Genomic DNA, 20,180 nt, shown 5'->3' with positions numbered 1-20,180 from the left:
TGTGCATCAACTATACTTCAATTAAAAAAAAAACAAATTAGTTTTCAAAATCATGAATTGGTTCCTTTCAATTATGACTAACTCAGTTTTATTTTTAAAGTATCAACAAAACTCATGGATTTTATACAGTGTGTTTCAAACCACTTGCAGCTATTATTCTTATGGATGTTTAAGTGTTAATAAGAATTCTCCCACTTTTGGTGAGATTCTATTCAAGCTAACTCCTGAGTCACTCTGACATGACCCTCCTAATCTTTTATAACTGGTTTTCTAGTATGAGGAGATAATCCAGAGTCATCTTGTTCAATACCTGTCCCAAATCTGACACCAGACATTTCTCCAAGGAACCCTGTTCCTCTTAGTGGGGTTTTATAAAACCACAATATAAATGCTAGGGATATTCAGTGCTATTGCATCAGTTACTTGTTTTGGTAGACAGAACTAGGTAAAAAATTATTTTTCAGAGTACAATATAGTATAGATGAGACAAGATTAGTCTTGAGCTGATAAATGACAGATGAGTTATGGCTACACAGGGATTTATTATACTGTTCTCTTTATAGACATACATACCCTGCTGACATTTCTATAATAAAAACTTTTAAAATTAAATTAGAAACATACTTATATAAATAAGGCAGCATGAAGTTGAGAGGAACATGTAGTTTCCCATACAATATCCCTTAATGGCCTGAAGTGTCATACAGAAAGAAAATACACAAAACTAAAAGAGAACACTACAGATAAGAACTGACAGTACATAGAGCTTCTTAGTAATTCACATCTAAGTTTTAGATTCCTATATCAGAACAGTCTATTTCCCCATCAGAAGAAGCAAAACAGAACAGAATTAATACTCACCCATATCTTTGGAACTGATAGTCAAATGTTAACTCTGAGCCTGAAGGAACCAGTTTGGTGGTAAAAAATCCAACTCTCAGTTGTCCGTTCACAGTCCACTGAGATGTTGTTTTTAAAAGAAAATAAATTAGTAACTGGTTAATCTATGTGTGTGTGGGTTGTTTGTTTTTTTTTTTTTAAGATCATCATCATCTGCCTTAATTATGCATGTGCCTCTTTAGACAATAAAGGCTTTTCCAAATAGCAAATGGGGAAATAAAAAAAAACAAAACAAAAAAACTTAAGTATCACTCTTATTTAAAGAGCTACCAGATGAATACCATCTATAGTTTACCTCTAATAAAAGTAACTGCTACTTTAACTTATCTTAATACACATTTCAAAACAGTACAGATTTGCTTGTAGTAAAAACAGGCAAATAGGGAATGCCTGGTGTCACTGAGTACCAGGCAAATTTGTATTACCTTATATTATGCTAAAAGTAATAACTATGTTCTAAGATAAAATGGAGCATGGAAACAGGGAAACAAGGATGCCAGAAGTTTAATTTCATACAGTAGCGATCATAATGCTAAGTGTAAAGAAAGGGAAGGGAAGCATCAGAATAGATGCATAAAACTCAAAAATTAAAATGGGGGTAAATACACAGGGATTGGACCTTGTAGTTGCAGAACATTTAAGATGTAAGTTGACTGGAGAGCTCCTGCCCAGACCATTTGAAACGTTACTGATGATGAAAAACCCAGACTTAAAGAGGTGAAGGGACACAGTACAGTTGGAGTCTCACAGCTAGACATGTGGTCACCAGCTGCAGGCAAAACTAGAACCAGAACTTAATTAGGTTAAATAATTCCACACGGGGTTCTCCTATTCATTATATGTTTCAGTTCTTGAAGAGCTATATCTAAGAGCTATTAGTTTGGCCTTGTTGAGGAGCAGTATACCCACATGCATACCACTTATCGTCTCTCTCATCTATGGCCATTTAGTCCCTTACAAATATTATTAAAACCACCAAATGTGGTACCTGGATAAGACCGATATATAATCTGATATAATAGCTGAATATAATAGTACACACTAGACTTCATCAAAATTAAAATTTAGTTTTTCATTGTGGAACCTTCAACAATATCTAAAATTTATGGGCAAATTAAATGCAACTGGAGTTCCTGGATTGGATCCCAGACCAGAAAAATGACAGATGGCAAAATCTGAATGAGGTCTTTAGACTAGTTAATAGTTAATAGTATTTCCTGGATTAGGTAATTGTATTATGGTTACTTTCAATGTAGACATTTGGGGAAGCTAGTGAAGGATATCTAGCTATCCTGGGAACTCTGTACTATTTCTGCACTATTTATTATTTTATAAATCTAAACTTATTTCAAAATAAATTTTAACAATAGAGTAAGAAAAATGATTAAAAAAATAATATCCATGGGCACCTTTGATACAGAATCTAAAATTAATAGTCAGAACAGAAGTCTTGAACAAATACCCTAAACTCTAAATCTACCTCAACTTACTTTTTGAGTCTCACAGTTTGGTTCACAGCTGTGATTCATGAACCGGGAGCAATTTCCTTTCTGAGTGGCATCTATTATCTAGGGAAAATGATAAGAGTTAAAAATGAGACCTTAAAATATATGTGCATTTTGCAAAGGAAAGGTGTCCGGCAAATTTAAGACCCTTATCCCTAATCCCCCGTTCCTTTAGAGAACTCTCTCATATTACTTTACACATCAAAGTGACAAATATCCAATTTCTTCCTCAGAAAGATCCACTGCTAAGATCAACATTTTACCTATGGGCAATATTATCTCCATATCTATCAATGTCTCATTTTCTTTTACCTATTCTTACATCCTATTATATTCCAATCTTACTTCACGTGTTTAAAACCTCATTTTAAAATGCATGTGAACATACGGACACCAAGTGGGGAAAAGGGGGGGGGCGGGGAGGGCGCGCAGGGAGATGAATTGGGAGATTGGGATTGCCATATATACATTACTAATAAGAAAAAAAAATACCAAATTGTACACTTTAAATACATGCAGTTTATTGTATGTCAGTTGTATCTCAATAAAAGTTCTTAAAGAGAAAAAAGAAAATTAATGGTTTGAGATGAAAACAAAGAAAACCATAATCACGAATTAGCAAAATCTGAGACAGTAGAGGAAATAACCCTTAAAATATGTTTTCCATAATTATAAAGAAAGGATAATAAAAAAATAAAATGTATGTGATACCAGAGTGCAGTAGCTCTCAAACTTGAGTATGTATCTGAATCCACTGGAGAGCTTGTTAAAACTCTTGCTGGGCCCACTCCTCAGAGTGAGATTCAGCAGGTCCTGGGATACGTCCCTACAACTTGCATTTCCAGACTGAATACAGAGGCAGACATGAGAATCCAGCTAAATTCTATTAAGCCAGACATTAAAGAGATTTGTAAATGGTACTCCTCACTGAACAAATAAAAACTTTTCTGAAAATACTTAATTTTCATAAAAGCATTTGTTATTTGTGCCAACATATAATAGGCTTATTGTCACTTTTAATTGGCTTAATAAAAAATATTTTCAACTTCTCAGCTTTCATTTTTAATATCAATATTGATTACCTCCCTCTCCCTCATCCTTTTTGTAAGCAAACAGAAAAAAACTACGCATACTGGTCAGCTCCTTATTTTTGTCACCTAATATATTTTAGAGATCAGTTCATATCAATAACCCCTTTCGAACTCAACAATTTCCAGATGTGTTTCAAAACAAACACATTCATGCCACTTACCTCATCATTCTTCAGGGCCATGAAATAGTAGTGGATGTTTTTGTTTCGTGCGTACTCCTTTACCCGGGCTTTAAACTCCTTATGATCAAGTACCTCTCCACAATATTCCAGGACAAAGGTGTTCCTGGCAAAAGAAAAAGAAAACAGTATTTCCTGCCTAGGAGATATATGGAAAACACATCCATGCAAAAACAATGAATTTAAAGAACTATTGTAAAGTGGACAGATTTGCTATTACACAAGATGTAATTAAAATATATGTAAAGTGCTTAGTATATAATCGAGGTTAATTTTCTCCTTCCTAATACTTTTCAAAGAACGTTGACTCTAAGAAGTTTTAATTTATACATATACCAAAATGTGTATCCTTGCTCTCACTAGATATTAAAATGAACTTTCAAGTCTGGTTTATATTATCATGAAAACAATGATTTACAAACTGAGAAACAGTTGTGAAGAAATAGGAAGCAATGAAAAATTAGAGGCTTTATGTCCTAAGAAAAAAGAAGGCAACTTAAATACAGCAGCCCTTCTACTACCTTTATTCTCCAAGGTCTCTAATGATAAGTAAAGGTCAAATATACCTTCCCTCTGACTGCATTCTCTGTGAATTTTCTCTAGCATTTATCAACAATCATGATTAAGCTCTCTCCTTGGCTTCTTTCAGTTACCTTCTACCCTTGATTGTTCTTTTGTGGTCATCTACCTATTTCTTCTCTACTGAAGATATTAATTCTCAGTCTCTTCCTTTTCCCTTTATTTTATAAAAGCACATTCTCACCAACGACTTCAAATATTACCTCCTTCTTTATGCTTTACTCCCAAGTTCTGACCTGAAATGACCTACCGAGAAGTCCTGTCTTACCCTTTCAAAATAAACACACCCTGGGAACTCCATGGCAGTCCAGTGGTTAGGACTCGGTGCTTTCATTGCCTTGGCTTGGGTTCATTCCTTGGTCAGGGAACTAAGATCCCACAAGCCATGCAGCGAAAAAATAAACATGCCCTAACACTTTCTTTAAAAGCCAGAAACAAAAAGCCACATATTTCATATAAATATCTAGAATGGGTAAATCCATAGAGATGGCAGATTTAGAGGTTGCCAAGGGCTGGGAAAAGGGGGCAATAGGGAGATTCTTCATAATAGGAATAGGGTAAGGGGTTTCCTTTTGGGGTGATAAAAATTTTTGGAATTAGACAGAGGTGATAGCTACCCAATATTATGCATGTACTAAACGCCACTGAACTCTGCACTTTAAAAAGGTTAATAATATATCATGTGAATTTTACCCCCTGCCCACCCTCAAAAAAAAGAAGCCTCATCTGGTATCAAATAACATTAAGCCAACATTGACAGCACTGCCTTCCATTCCAACAGCCTAAAACTGGAGGGTTTTGGTAGGGATTTGCTTGGTTTTTCGGTGGAGTCTGTCAAGGTATTTTAACACTAACTAGCAGCTTTGCTCCAAATACCTCCTGCTCATACTGTGCACATCTGACAGCATGTCCTTGTGAAGTGGGAATACTCTATCAGTGAATACCTAAATAGCTCGGAATTAAAAATTTATAAAATTGGTATTACCATCAGCATATGGAAGTTATTACATGAGTGAAAGTGTGGGAATCATGGAAACATTAAGTCCTAGTATATTTTACCAAAGGAGGGTTCTCTGTGAATAGCTGAGGAAAGCTAAAGAGCTTTAGGAAATTTTAACCTGCTATGTGAACCAGTTACACATTCTCTCCTCTCTTCTCCCATCTCCTTCCCCATGATGGACACGGATTCCTGAGCCATCAAATAGTCTCTCTTGCATATAACAAGAATTTACATTAAAGTTGAAGCTATGTTAGTGCCACTCTGCCAGGAGGCAGTGTTCACTACTACCCCTGTAAGAGAGGTTTATGTCCAATCTAGAGTTCCTTTAAAAAAACTAAAAATTTTTTTAAAAAGACTCTCCAAAAGAAAAGCCTGGCTGGTCCCAATAGAATAAAAGAAAGCATTACTAAAAACCCTCATCTAGACCAGAGTTAGCGATTTTAGAAATGCACTGGACTCCCTTGGGAAGTACTGAGTTTGACATAGTTAACAGTGTTCAAGGGAAGCTTAGTCTATTATTTATTTTAAAAATTATAAAGGACCCAATGAATTTGGATATCAAACATACTGATGATTCTGTGAAATATCTGTTTCAAAGAAACAATTTAAAAATGGTTATAAACCAAGATATTTTGATAATACTTTGCAGAAAAGAGAAATATATGAGGTTCCCACTACATTTTTTACCTTTTATATACTAAAACACATTTTTTTTTCTGGTTGGTTCTCAAAAGGATAAAGTGACATGAATATCATTTCCTATTCTCACAATAAGAACCAAACGATTTGGCATTCAAAAGATACGTGACGTTCCTGTCAGAAAACTAAGTTACCTGGTGGTGGTGGGTGGTGGTGATTTTTATTAGGTTACTTGCTACCCGGTTGGTTTGAATCTCCACAATAAAAAGACTAAAATCCCTCATCGTATGCCAATTCCCATTCAAGTGTGGCCATATGCTTAGGATTCTGAAAGAACAGTTGTGCCTGAGTTGCTAGAATCCAGCAACTGTTTATTTTCTTTCTTTATTCCTTTGATGTATTTTTAAAAATTCTTCAATCATAAACACATGCAATCTGTATATACTTAACTTTAAAGAAAAAAGGCACTCGGAACTTCCTAGGTGACACAGTGGTTAAAAATCCACCTGCCAATGCAGGGGCATGGGTTCGATCCCTGCTCCAGGAAGATCCCACATGCTGTGGAGCAACTAAGCCCGTGCGCCACAACTATTGAGCCTGCGATCTAGAGCCGGTGAACCAAAACTATTGAGCTGTGTGCCGCAACTACTGAAACCCGAGCGCCTAGAGCCTGTGCTCTGCAACAGGAGCCTCTGCAGTGAGGAGCCTGTGCACCACAATGAAGAGCAGCCCCCGTTCACGGCAACTAGCGAAAACCCACGTGCAGCAACAAAGACCCAACACAGCCAATAAATAAGCAAATTAAAAAAATAAATAAAACAAGCACCACAAAAATAGTAATTAAAAAAAAAAGAAAAAGGCACTCAACTTTCGTAAGAATACTTAAATATGCTATGTATAAGAAAATTAGTGGTTAAAGGAAATACTGAATATGGTAGAACATAAACTGAACCTTTTACTGCATAACATATAAAAGTTACATGACTTAGATAGAAGGCAACATTTACTCATTCAAAAATGTTTATTGAGTGTCTATCAAATATGCTTTAATTCTCTACCTCAGTATCCTCAGACACTCTCCACTACTCTCATCTCAACTCAATTTTATATAGATTCAATTTTATAGATTCTGTCCTAACTCCCTTTTATAGAGTTTCACAGGGATTCTAGGGATCACAGCAAACACTTGATAATTACTTGGAATTAAAGGTAACACAACTGTGAAACACATAAGGACCTGCCTAGTCCAAATATCACAAGAGACAAACTGCTCTCATATATAGACAGAAGAGATTTCTATTTCATTCCTAAAAGAACGGAATTTAAAACAAACAAAACTAGCTACCAAGTGGTCTTTCTGCACAATCATCATTATTAAATTTCAGTGTAACAGGCAAATTATTTTCCTAAAAAGTATCTAACCAACTTCAACAACACAAATGAAGTGAAAGGTGATCAAAACATAACTTACGAAGGAAGGTCTTTAGCAGCTCTCAAGCCCCAGCCTTTCTTTTCTGTGAGTATGACTTCCACGTCTGCATGCTGTTTTCTCTGAAACCGTCTATTGGAACAATAATCCCCATTTGGACACCGAGAAGAACTGAAATGAGAAATGGAGAAAATTAACTCTTCAAAGCAGCAAAAGAACCAAAAATATGTTCACTAGAATGTGTTATGTAAATACATCCATATCTTTAAGGTATAATCAGCATATGTGTGGTAAACCTCCAAGTGAGCCTTCCTCAATAATTCTTTCCATCATGAAGCGATTCCTTAGAATTGAGTGTCTACGTTGTTATACAGATGATGCCCAAAATACAGTCTTGTCAATTGGTCATTACCTCTGAGTGTCTAAGATGCATTTCCAGGCTGCCTATAAGTTTGCAGTACTCTGACAACTATGCAGAGCTAACATTTTCAATCAGTGCACCTTCTCTTATATTCCACTCCAATCAACACTAGTTTCATCTTTTGAATGTAGCTAATTACTTGAGCTATATTTAAGAGAAACCAAAGTCATCATTAAATTTTTCCTTGTTCAGAGCAAGCACAATATAAAGTGGCAAGCCTCTTCCCTCACAGATCCTGGAATAAAAAAATTTACTGAGGGACTTCCCTGGCGACACAGGGGTTAAGACTCCACACTCCCAACGCAGGGGGCCCAAGTTCGATCCCTGGTCAGGGAACTAGATCCCACATGCATGCCCCAACTAAGAGTTCGCATACCACAATTAAGGAGCCTGAGTGCCACAACTAAGACCCAGCGCAACCAATTAATTAATTAATTTTTTAAGCTCTTTATTGGAATATAGTTGCTTTACACTCTTGTACCAGCTCTTGAGGTACACCAAAGTGAATCAACTGTATTTATACATATATCCCCATATCCCCTCCCTCCCACTCTCCCTGTCCTGGCCCTCTAAAGAATCACCCATCATCGAGTTGATCTCCCTTTGTTATGCAGCAACTTCCCACTAGCTATCTATTTTACAGTTCGTAGTGTAAATATGTCTATGCTACTCTCTCACTTCATCCCAGCTTCCCCTTCGCCCCCCACTCCAACCCCATGTCCTCAAGTCCATTCTCTGCATCTGCATCTCCACTCTTATCCTGTCACTGGGTTCATCAGTACCATTTCTTCAGATTCCATATATATGAGTTAGCATAGAGTATTTGTTTTTCTCTTTCTGGCTTACCTGACTCTGTGTGGCAGACTCTAGGTCCATCCACCTCACTACAAATGACTCAATTTCATCCCTTTTTATGGCTGAGTAATATTCCACTGTATACATATGCCACATCTTCTTTATCCATTCATCTGTTGATGGGCATTTAGGTTGCTTCCATGTCCTGGCTAGTGTAAACAGTGCTGCAATGAACATTATGGTACATGTTTCTTTTGGGATTATGGTTTCCTCTGGGTATATGCCCAGGAGTGGGATTACTGGATCATATGGTAGTTCCATTTTTAGTTTTTTAAGGAACCTCCAAACTGTTTTCCACAGTGGCTGTACCAGCTTACATTCCCACCAACAGTGCAGGAGAGTTTCCTTTTCTCCACACCCTCTCCAACATTTACTGTTTCTAGATTTTGTGATGATGGCCATTCTGACTGGTGTGAGGGGATACCTCATTGTGGCTTTGACTTTCATTTCTCTAATGATTAGTGATGTTGAGCATCTTTTCATGTGTTTGTTGGCCATCCGTATGTCTTCTTTGGAGAAATGTCTATTTAGGTCTTCCGCTCATTTGTGGATTGGGTTATTTGCTTTTTTTGGTATTAAGCTGCATGAGCTGCTTGTCTATTTTGGAGATTAATCCTTTGTCCGTTGCTTTGTTGGCAAGTATTTTCTCCCATTCTGAGGGTTGTCTCCTTGTCTTGTTTCTGGTTTCTTTCACTGTGCAAAAGCTGTTAAGTTTCATGAGGTCCCATTTGTTTATTCTTGATTTTATTTCCTTTATTCTAGGAGGTGAGTCAAAAAGGATCTTGCTTTGATGTATGTCACAGAGTGTTCTGCCTATGTTTTCCTCTAGGAGTTTTATAGTGTCTGGCCTTACATTTAGGTCTTTAATCCATTTTGAGTTTATTTTTGTATATGGTGTTAGGAAGTGTTCTAATTTCATTCTTTTACATGTTGCTGTCCAATTTTCCCAGCACCACTTATTGAAGAGGCTGTCTTTTTTCCATTAATTAATTTTTTAAAAAATTTACTGAAATCTTAATATTCCGAAGCTGACAGATACAAAGACTTTTAACACTAAGGCTATAATAAAAATTACCAATTATTTCCGATATATTATTACTTATTGCCAAACCAGTAGTAAGCAACACTTTTACAGATAGAGGACTCACTCTGGAGTGAAGCAGTGAAGGAAAGCTTTCAGGAAAGAGTAAGATTAAAGCAGAATCTCTAATGACACATAGGATATGGACAGATAAGGAAAACAAGACATACAACAACAGTGCCCACCTGTGTGCAGAAAAAGAAAACAAGGCCTCCTTGAGCAAATGGGAATAAAACAGCTAAGGATAACTGATATGAAAGGTGGGTTGCTGGAAGATGAAAAGACAGGTTGTTGATGTACTATGAAGGGCTCTGAATACCAAGGTTATATCTGAACCTAATCTTAAGAACTACTAAAAGTTTTGAGCATGGGAATAACACGAAAAAAGAAATTCTGTACTTCATATCTGTTCAACAAGGTTGGCAGGAAAAACCAGAAGAATGCAGAGACTAGGGCAACCATGTCAAATTAGGAGAATACTGCTCTTATGTCTTCTCTTCTTATATGTTTACGGTCATCTCTACTTTCAGTTTACATTCAAAAATATCAAAAATGCTTTCTCTTTATTTTTTTGAGATATGTTTCATTTTTGTAACACTATAACATAAGCAAAACCAAAAACTGAGCTTTGAAAGAAAACGTTTCATTAACACTAAAAATACTATACTATAAATCACCTTATTATTCTTTCCATGTTAAAAATGATACAATTTTCAGATTGGTTTTTTTAAAAAAATCACACATTTTTATTTATTATTTTGTTTTTTTGTGTGTTTTTAAAAAGCACACATTTTTAAATGTAAAGATATTTACTGTTTATATGAAAAATATAGAAGCAAATGTCTACCAATACAACATTAATGATTATGGGTTAACTATGAATAGAATACATAATGTAGTCAAGGGAAAGATTTAGGTAGGTCTAAATGCGTAGCTCTGAATAGGTCTCCAAAACATATTTAATTAAAAGTGCATGTGGCAGGTAAGGGGAAAGAAAGTTTCAAAAAGTACATATAGTAAGGATTTCATTTCTACACATAAAAAGAGGAAATGTCTGCCTATTCTGGTAGAGGCATAAAAATTATCTGGAAAGACTATAAATAGAGGGATTGAAGTTTAGGAGAGCAAAACATTTTACTTTAAGCATTTTTGAAATGTTAGGATTTTACCTCATTTTATAGTAAAAGCTAAAAAAATACCAACATTTACCTCTCAGGACATGAACCTCACAAGAGATAAAAGGAGACTGGGTAAAAATTAGTATTACTATGTTAGCATTAGGGCTACTGTACAGAGCACTTACAACGTGTACTATAATCTAACACACAATGCAAGGGAAATCTGCCTCCTTATAAACACTATTACACACTGGAGATTTCATTGCTCATAAATACTCAACAATGGGTAGAAGGAGAAAAGTTAAAATTTACTCTTCTTAATAATTCTTCTTAATATTTAGAGACATTTAATAGAACAGTTGAGCAAAAGCAGAGCATTCTAATTTACTTACCATTCAATCATGAGGAGACGATTAAGACAATCTTCCCCACACGCTATTTCACCTTGAGCTCTTTCATCTTTAGAAAGAGGTGTACACTCACACTGCATTCGCTTAATATCCCGGTGGGATTTATTCTTCTTTCTATTGGGTAAAATTTGTTAAAATTGGTTAAATAAATGTCCTGGCAATGATATATATAATCAAAAATGTGCTAAATCTCATTAGTTTCCCATTTAATGATTCTGGTTAAGGCAATCATTCAAAAAGAAGAAAACATCTAACCACTAAGCATTTGTGAGACTGAAAACACTAAGAATTGTGTTGCAAAACAGGTGAGAGAGACAACTTCAGCTTTGGCAACGGGAGGATGGGATATGTTCAAGTCTGTCATTTTGGACTCAGTCCTTAATTCCTAGTCCTTGTTATCTAAACCTCAAATTCTGAGCAGTTTCAAGTGTTAATAGTCATATTTAGCTCCAGAGAAAAATAGGAAAACTGATGAGTATCAAATAATAACATAGCTGATTAATTAAAGTTAAGTTTACGAATCAGTCCTCATAGACTTCCCTGCGGTCCAGTGGTTAAGACTCCACGATTCCCCTCAGGGGGTGCGGGCTCAATCCCTGGTCAGGGAACTAAGATCCCACATGCCATGGAGTGGGAAAAAAGGATCAGTACTCATGGATATACAAACAATAGTTGAGGTACAAGGCTGAGGAAGAAAAGGAGTTTCTTTAAAAAAAAAGTTTTTAATTAAGAATTAAACTCAATCAAATCCTTTAGAGAATCCTTCAGCAACATCACTTTTGTACAAATAGTGTTGAAAAGAAAATGGAATGATTAAAAAAAAGAATGATGTACATATCATTACAAAATAATATTACTACAGAGGGCTAAATTTTCTCAATGTAGATTTAGGGGGAGAAGATAAAACTGTTCAAAATTGACTAGGTTCATAAAAATCTATGCCAGAGTTTGCAAAGCAAAAGTGAAAATGTCATTATTTACTGGCCTTTTTGTTGAACTCTATTTTCTGACCTTTGTCAAAAAGGGCCAAAACAAAACACAAATCCAAGGCCAGACCAGTAAGACCCCTTCTTAAGATTAGGGAACTATGACTTACTCTTCAACTATCAGACAAGAGAAGAGCACAGCTGCTCTAAGTGACTGTCTTAATCTCCTAACTAATCTGCTTTCACCCTTAACATATGTTCTACTACAGTCTCAGTTTTATAAAGTACCTGAAGAGTGTCATGATGGTTTCCATTAACTCTAAGTAACAAGAATGATTCATCTGGATCAATTAAAGATATAATCCATTAATGAGCATAAGAATATGCTTAGCTTGAAGAAAGATGACTAAAGATAAACAAAATATCTTTTCACAAGTATTTAAAAGCTATATATAAAAGCGGTAGCTTTATTTTGTATTGCTCTAAATGGCCAGATGATGACTAATGGGCACAAATTTCTTTTAGGTAGGCCCATTTTCATTAGACATAGGAATGCATGTACTATTTTACAATAATTTGTCTTATTGGTGGCGTCTATAAATTCCCAGCATGTATCAAGCACTTTAAAATGTTGAGGGCTTCCCTGGTGGTGCAGTGGTTAAGAATCCACCTACCATTGCAGGGTACATGGGTTTGATCCCTGGGCCAGGAGGATCCCACATGTCGCAGAGCAACTAAGCCTGTGTGCCACAACTACTGAGCCTGCACTCTAGAGCCCTCGAGCTAGAACTACTGAGCCCACGTGCACAACTACTGAAGCCTGTGCGCCTACAGCCCGTGCTCCTCAACAAGAGAAGCCATCACAATGAAAGGCCTGTGCACTGCAACAGAGTGGCCCCTGCTCACCACAACTAGAGAAAGCCCGCACGCAGCAATGAAGACCCAACGCAGACAATAAATAAATAAATAAATTTATTAAAAAAATAAAATAAAATACTGAATATATATAAATACTTCCTACTCCAAAAAGGCCCTCCAATGCCTCTCACCGACCAAATCTATTATGTATAGTCTTGTATGTTTGTGAAACTCACTGCTGAATAAAATCCAGAGCGTTGGGTTGATTAATTTTATTTCTATTTTTTTACAAAGATCATGTAAGCTTGCATCCCTCTACACACAAAATTCCTAAGGAGTACTACTTAAAACATTCAATATTTTGAAGTTAAACCTAAATGTACAACTAGATATAAATGAACATAATTCTAAGAGACTCTCTTTATCCTTTAAAAAAAACAAGTGGTTTTGTTGTTTTTTTTTTTTAATAGGAAAAACTTCTGATGGGTCTAACTTTAAGATGAAGTCTTTTACCTTATCCATAGTGGAAAATGTCTTCATTTTAAAAAATTCTGAATGCTTAAAGGGATGATGGCTAAGTTGATTCTCAACTAGAGGAGAAACTGCCAAAAGGAGGTAGGTGGTTAGGAGACTGTAAATTTTTTTTAAAGGCATATTCAACATGTATTCACATTGGGAAAATAAGATTACCAAAGAGAGGTAAAAGAAAGTCAATTGAGAAGCTCTGCTCTAGAGCAGTATGTTTTCATCATCCTATTTTCATTATACCTTGTTTCACGTTAGGGATTTTACCATTTATTTCTTAAAAACTTGTTATGCTATTGCCAAGTTTAATCTATTAGCAATAGATTTTAAAACACGACAAAAGAAAACTATGTTCTAATCTACTTCCAGCTTGTAAAGTACCTAAAGATATTTTTCAGAAATGTTCAGAGTGAAGTAAGGGAAAAAAAAAATCCAACATAGTTTTTTTCTTTTCTGAAAGCACACTATTTTGCTGGATTTCTGTTTCACTTTCTTTCACAGTTTCACACGTAAAAGAAATTTAAGAAAAACTGGGCTGGTCTATATATATACTTTTTTTTTTTTTTAATGTACTTCTAGAACCAAAGAGGTAATGGGAGGGGAAAAAAAAAATTTAGACATCCCTTTCCTGCTTTCCTGGAGGGAAAAAAATTGGGCGGGGGCGGGGGGAGGTCTATGCCATCAAATCTAAATAGGTAAATACACTTTTTAAACTTTTTAATTTACATTTTATCACAGAACTAATTTCATACAATTGAGCTCATATATTCTGAACTTTTGAAAGTTAATTTTTTTTCCTACAAGAAGAGGTTAATACTTGTCAGACAAGTATTCATTTGGCTTACCTTTCTGTTAAATAAACATTTTCTTCAATCAGATCAAAGTAACAAGGCATCTTCCCTTGCTTGGCACATTCCTTCCACCGCTGTGGGTCCCTGAAGTCCTCCATGACACAGGAAGGCCCAACCAGCGCTGAGCCTAGAGGCACTGCCTCTCCCTGCTCTACCTCCACTCTAACTTTCTTTCTGTCCTGAAGTTCACCATCACTTTCAGAATCACTCTCCAATTCCTGTCTCCTTTTTTTAAGAGGCCCTCTATCTTTCATATCATTTTTTTCTAAGTTTTTTGAAACATCTTTCTTTTCACTCACAGCTAAAGAGTCCTTAATGGAATTGCTGCTTATTTCAGGTGCTTGCACTGACCCCTTGTCCTTCTGAAGAGATAGAAAAAATTTATTGGACTGGCTTGAAAAGTGAGATCCTCCACGTTGATCCCAATTCTCCTCCTCTTCACGGTCATCTGTTAAGGAATCTGGTACCTGCCCTTGAATTCGATCATACACAATCCCAGTTCCAGGTGGTCTACCTGCTGATCTTGGATCCCAGTAGCCATTGCCTTGCCAGTAATTACGTGTCCCACTATACTGTTCTGCACTTTGCTGATACTTGTGTCCACTACAGGCTCCATAGCTGCTGTCAGGTTGCTGATACGTGGTAGTAGGTTTTTCTTGTTGCGAGAAGTCCCATCCTAGGTTTCTGAGCTCTTCTGATGAACGGAAACCATCCACTCGAGAGATCTCACAACAAGAAGAAAAACTTGACTCTGTTTTTCCCAGCCTACTATCTGGTCTGTTAGGGAAAGTGGTCTGTTGCCGAGACTTATTTGAGACATCTTCAAAATCATCAGAAGAATAAACTGGCAGCTCTTCTTGCTGCCTAGAAGCTATTCTGGCTTTCACTGTTTCCTCAGAATTTGGATGACCTAGAGTGTCAGATTTTATGTCTGTATGACTTGTACTATCAACCCCATCACTCTGAGGATGAGCAATTTCAGGCATGTGATTATCTATCTGTTTTCGGCTGGGCTGTGTAAAAGAAATTTCTGGATTCTTCTCTGTTGCTTTATGAAAGAAAAACTTCTCAGTTGGAGGACAGGCTTTACTTGCTATACTCTCAGATTTTTCCTCATATGAATGTCTCCTTGGCTCCAATCTCTCATCTTCCCAGTGGTCAGAATAGTGTCTATAACTTTGACTGCTCCGAGAAGAACAAGGACTTGTTTCTTCCATGGGCAAAGTGGAAGTCTTTGGCACAACCACAACAGACTGAAGACGGTTTCTTGGAATACTGCTATCATCAGAATCTGTATCTTCTGAATCACTTTCATCACTTGAACTTTCAGAAGAACCCGAATAATCTTCATGGACAGTAGATACAATCTCTGAGGCATGACCGCTACTGTCACATTTTAAGGTATATGTTACACGATCACTGTCCTCCATGGTTAAATTCAAATCACAAGAAGAAAATACAACTTCTGAATCATCAGAAGTATGTGCATGTCCTCTTCTACCTTCTTCATCTAAAGAGATTTCTGGTCTTCCTCTTCTATCAGGCAATATGGAATTCCCTTCTTCTTGAGCCTCCTGCACACATTTCCCAGAGAGTCCATCATTATGTCTGTTTTCCCAGGAAGCAAATCCTCTTCCTGAATCAGGAAGGCCACTACCTACTTCTATTATTGTTTCTTTCTCTGCATGCTTTAGAAACTCTGAGCTTTTACTCTTCAGCACAGTATCCAAAACTGGAGATGAATTCTCTCCACATGGCAAGAGAGTTAAACTGTCCACTTTTATTCCTGGTGGAAGACTCTGAAGAGATGAAACAACACATGAACTCCCTGTAGGCTGATATAAGTCATCAAAATGATTAACAGAAGCTGAACTAGTACTACCAACACTCTGCTTATACTCTCCACCTGCAAATTTTGAGTGCTGCTCTGCCAGATTTCCATTATCACATATAACTGTTTTTGATTTCAAATGCACATTCATAAAAGTGTTTGAAGAAATCTTCGTTACTAAAGGCTCAGTATTTTCAGCTCCGGAATGACACAAAAAAGGGCGGCTGTCATTTGAAGTATAGTATATATCTGAATCTTTGGTTTTACAGCAAGAAACTCTCACATCAACTGGTTCTTTAACTACTGTTTTGGAATAATCTATAGTCATAACTGGCAAAGATACGAGTTGATCTTGGTGTGACGACACCGGAGGTTCTGTGTCTCTAAATGGGCTTTCTGACTTACTATGCTGCACGTGAGTATCATCCAAGTCTTTTTCTTTACATCTATTAATACTCTGAAATCCATTTGATGAAAGCATGCACGTTTTGACCAAAGGGGATACCTCTGAGCCAGTCACACTATCATCAGAAGACATCAAAACAGTGTCACGTTTAGAAGTGCAAAATGTTGCCAAATCAGATTCTGCCCTAGGAGATCCGTTTATATTTAATTCTGTGGGACAATAACTTCTTAATTGATCATTCTTCACTTTACATAAAGAGTCTAATTCCTTAATACTATCATGGCTATCATGTCCTATAAATTCAGACTTAAAAACAGGCGATTCATCTAGCTTTTTAAAAGCAGGTGAATCATTTAATCGATTTGATGGACATGGAGACCCAGCCTTTTCTCTTTCAGCAATTTTACTCATCATTCTTAATTCACTACCTTTTGAACAAAGAGTCTGTAAACTAAAAGAATGAGACTGTTTGATTTCCTCATTCAATTCTGTACAACAGAAAGAATTTTTAAATTTATCAGACTTGGGTACAGGTTTTGAAGGGGCAGATTTATAACGGGAAGCACTATTATCATGCTTGGAATATGATGACCCCCGTCGGAATCCCAGTTCATTAGGGGGAGAACAACACCTTCTCATTGCTTCATTTTCTGAAGTCCTTTTGGATTCTCTTTCTAATTTTGAAGAATACTTTCCTCTTTTCTCCATCTCTAAGTAAGAAGACTCAGTTTTACAGTCTCGATCAGATTTAGAATAGGATGATGATGTCCTTAGGTCTCTGTAAGAGGAGGAATGAGATGAGGTGCGCCTTGAGTATGTCTTCTTATACTCATCTTCTGAATCGGAACTCTCTCTTGCCCTGTTATCTGTATATGGCCGAGAATAGCGTGACCTCTCTCGATAAGGGGAACTCCTATGGTAGCGACGATCAGAGTCATAATAATGGGATCGTTCTGACCGAGAATAGGATAAACTAGTTCTAGAGCCTCTGTCAGATCTAGAATGAGATCTGCTCCGCCTTCGCTCCCTCTCCGATCTACAGCGAGAAGATATATACCGAGTATCTCTTTCAAGTTTTGAGTAGCTAAAATATTTATCATCTCTCTCTGTTTTAGATCGTGAAGATTTCCCTAAATCCTCACTTTTTAAAGTTGCTAAGCTCTTTTTTGAATCCCTTTCCTTTTCAATGTTTGCTGAAAATTTTAAATCATGCGATCTTTGACTTGAGGAAGTCCGTACAGAATCTTCATCAGATTCTGAACCAAGAAAGGTGCCTTCAGATTGTGAGGATTTCTTCTTAGAACCTGTTTTTTTAGAACCCAGACTACTCTTAGAACTATCTGGAATTTCTTCTTCCTTCCCAATATGGGAATCTTCTTTTTGTGAAGGAATATCTGCATGTTCATTCAGATTGTGAGTTACGTGTTCTTCTGAACTGTTAGATACAGGGTCCTGCTTAGTGTCCACTTCTGATGATTCTGGTACAATTGAAACTGGTGGTTCCTTCAAGGCTCTAGCAGCTACATATACTGGTGCTGTCATCAGAACTGTCACTGGTGTATGTGGCAAGGCCACTGGCTCTGTTACTGGTGCTGGTGATGAGGGTGCTGTGGCTTGGGGAGGTGGAGGTGGTGGAGGTGGAGATGAAGGTGGCGAGTCTACAGTTGTTGATTCTGCTATGACTGCTGGTGATGGTACTATGGGAGGAGATGGAGATGCCACTGCTGTGGTAGTAGTCAGCAGTGGCCTGGATGTTACATGAAGCAGATGTTTCTTGAAATGGATTTTTCCCAATTCTACCCTTGATTTTGGTGGGGAAGATTCTTCTGTAGTAGATAATGTATCTCCAATGTCCGTTTTAATTTTAGGAGTCGAGTCTACTTGAAGAGGTACAACTGGGGAATTTGGAGTATCATTTTGCTTTTCATTGCCCAGTGCAGTCAGAAACCTATTCTGCAAAGTTTTCTTTGTAAGGCTGAAGCTGAATGACACCTTCTGTCGTCCCTGTTCCTCCAAATTAACTTTTGTCTTGGTGCCTTTGGGCAAAAACCGACTAGAAGCAACACCTTTGAACATTGGTCCTTTGATGAAACCTGTTTTCTGCACATTTTCAATCTTTGCCTATAAACAAACAAAAAAAGCAATTACTACTACAATAAAGTTACTTTCAAATGGCTAGCATCACAGTTTAAAATGTCAGGGAAATGAAAAGTCCCTTTTAATGACAAACAGCATGAATTTCATTAAGCTATATAAGCATTTTTTTAAACTCTTTATTATGGAAATTTTCAAACATACCCAAAAGTAGAGAATAATTTAATAAACCTCTAAGTACCCACCCCCAGTTTCAACAATTATCCATATTTTTCCATTCTTATTGTCTCTTACATGAAGAATTTTATTCAATCTTGTAACTATTTTCTAGGCAGAATTTTTACTGAGAATTTAAAAAATAATCTGATGTGTATTTCAAGATACACTACAAGAGGACATATGGATAGAGAGCAATAGCTGACATCTCAGTAATGAAAATACTTTGTTCTTGTGTCCTATCTGAGAAGAAACAGCAGAAGTCATTAAAACCACTGGTCTCCTGGCATCACATAGCATCACTTGGGTACTTGGTAGAAATATAGATCTGTGACAAAACTCCAGGAAAAATCAATTCAATAGTTCTAAGGTGAACAAGAAAGTTTATTTTGTTTTGTTTCTGAAAACAAGCATCTCAGGCAATTCTGAGGGACTTCTTAGATTTGGGAAACCACTGGTATAGAGCAGTTTCCCATTTCACTCACTTTACAGATGAGGTAACTAAATGGGGACCAGGCCTTTCTGCCTTTCTGGAAATTACTCTGCCCTGGCACACTACCACTGCATCTGCCTGGGCCCCACACACCCAGGCCATGCTGATTTACAGTCTGATCCTACCTTGAGCAACAACTACAAAGTATAAATCTAAGAAGACTTCACCCTTCATTATTTGCCAAACCACGAAAGGAACTGGTGGGCTTTAGAAGTTAAAGGCATAACCTTGGTTGTAGACAGAACAGCAGAAAAGTCTATAGCAACCAACTCAAGCCTAAATTAGAGATAGTACACTTGGCCATCTACAACATTTTTTCTAATTTATGCTCTTTAATCAACTCTGGCTATTTAAGAGAACAGTTTTCCACTTCAAATGATAAAATCTGAAATCGGTTTTCAAAATTATACAGTAACCATTCAAGTGGGAAAGTAAATGTTCTCACATGCATTATCACAGTAGTCTTCAAATACTTTTTAAGGAAGAGAATTCACTTTTCAAATTGAATCTTACATGGAAGCTCAATGAGTAAAAAGAGTAAAAAGTTGTCTCCAAAGCTGCCAGCTTCCTTTATCTTGACTAAAGCTCTTGAAGCTCCAAAGTCTAAAAATCATTTTCTTGAGACACACAACATCCCTCACTGGAATGAATTACTATAGATCCAAAAACAAAACTAAGCAAAAACTATCACTTCATTTCACATTCAAAATGATAGCTAAATTTTAATGCTTTCAATCTCATAATCACTGAATACCTAATTAAATTATACTTAC

The 20,180-nt window shown here is 36.6% G+C and overlaps 1 protein-coding gene across 6 annotated transcripts in view; it reads right to left on the bottom strand.

The window, feature by feature from the left end:
* The window catches only part of SETD2 (SET domain containing 2, histone lysine methyltransferase), a 113,592-nt gene that overhangs the window by 65,933 nt on the left and 27,479 nt on the right, over window positions 1-20,180 (bottom strand). For all 6 annotated transcript variants that reach the window (XR_009048858.1, XR_009048859.1, XR_009048860.1 and 3 more), the window contains exons 3-8: window positions 14,362-18,725; window positions 11,190-11,321; window positions 7,365-7,493; window positions 3,658-3,781; window positions 2,391-2,468; window positions 862-959 (exon numbers count right to left, since the gene is read on the bottom strand). Coding sequence is in view for 3 of the 6 variants with exons in the window: in XM_057706762.1 (XP_057562745.1) it covers window positions 862-959; window positions 2,391-2,468; window positions 3,658-3,781; window positions 7,365-7,493; window positions 11,190-11,321; window positions 14,362-18,725 (4,925 nt within the window). In the remaining 3 variants the exon portion in view is untranslated. The remainder of the gene's footprint in view (window positions 1-861; window positions 960-2,390; window positions 2,469-3,657; window positions 3,782-7,364; window positions 7,494-11,189; window positions 11,322-14,361; window positions 18,726-20,180) is intronic.

Source organism: Hippopotamus amphibius, chromosome 13, assembly GCF_030028045.1.
Source record: "Hippopotamus amphibius kiboko isolate mHipAmp2 chromosome 13, mHipAmp2.hap2, whole genome shotgun sequence".
Classification (NCBI taxonomy): domain Eukaryota; kingdom Metazoa; phylum Chordata; class Mammalia; order Artiodactyla; family Hippopotamidae; genus Hippopotamus; species Hippopotamus amphibius.
Note: the sequence above shows the minus strand (reverse complement) of the source record. Positions and strands in the feature narration are given on the sequence as shown.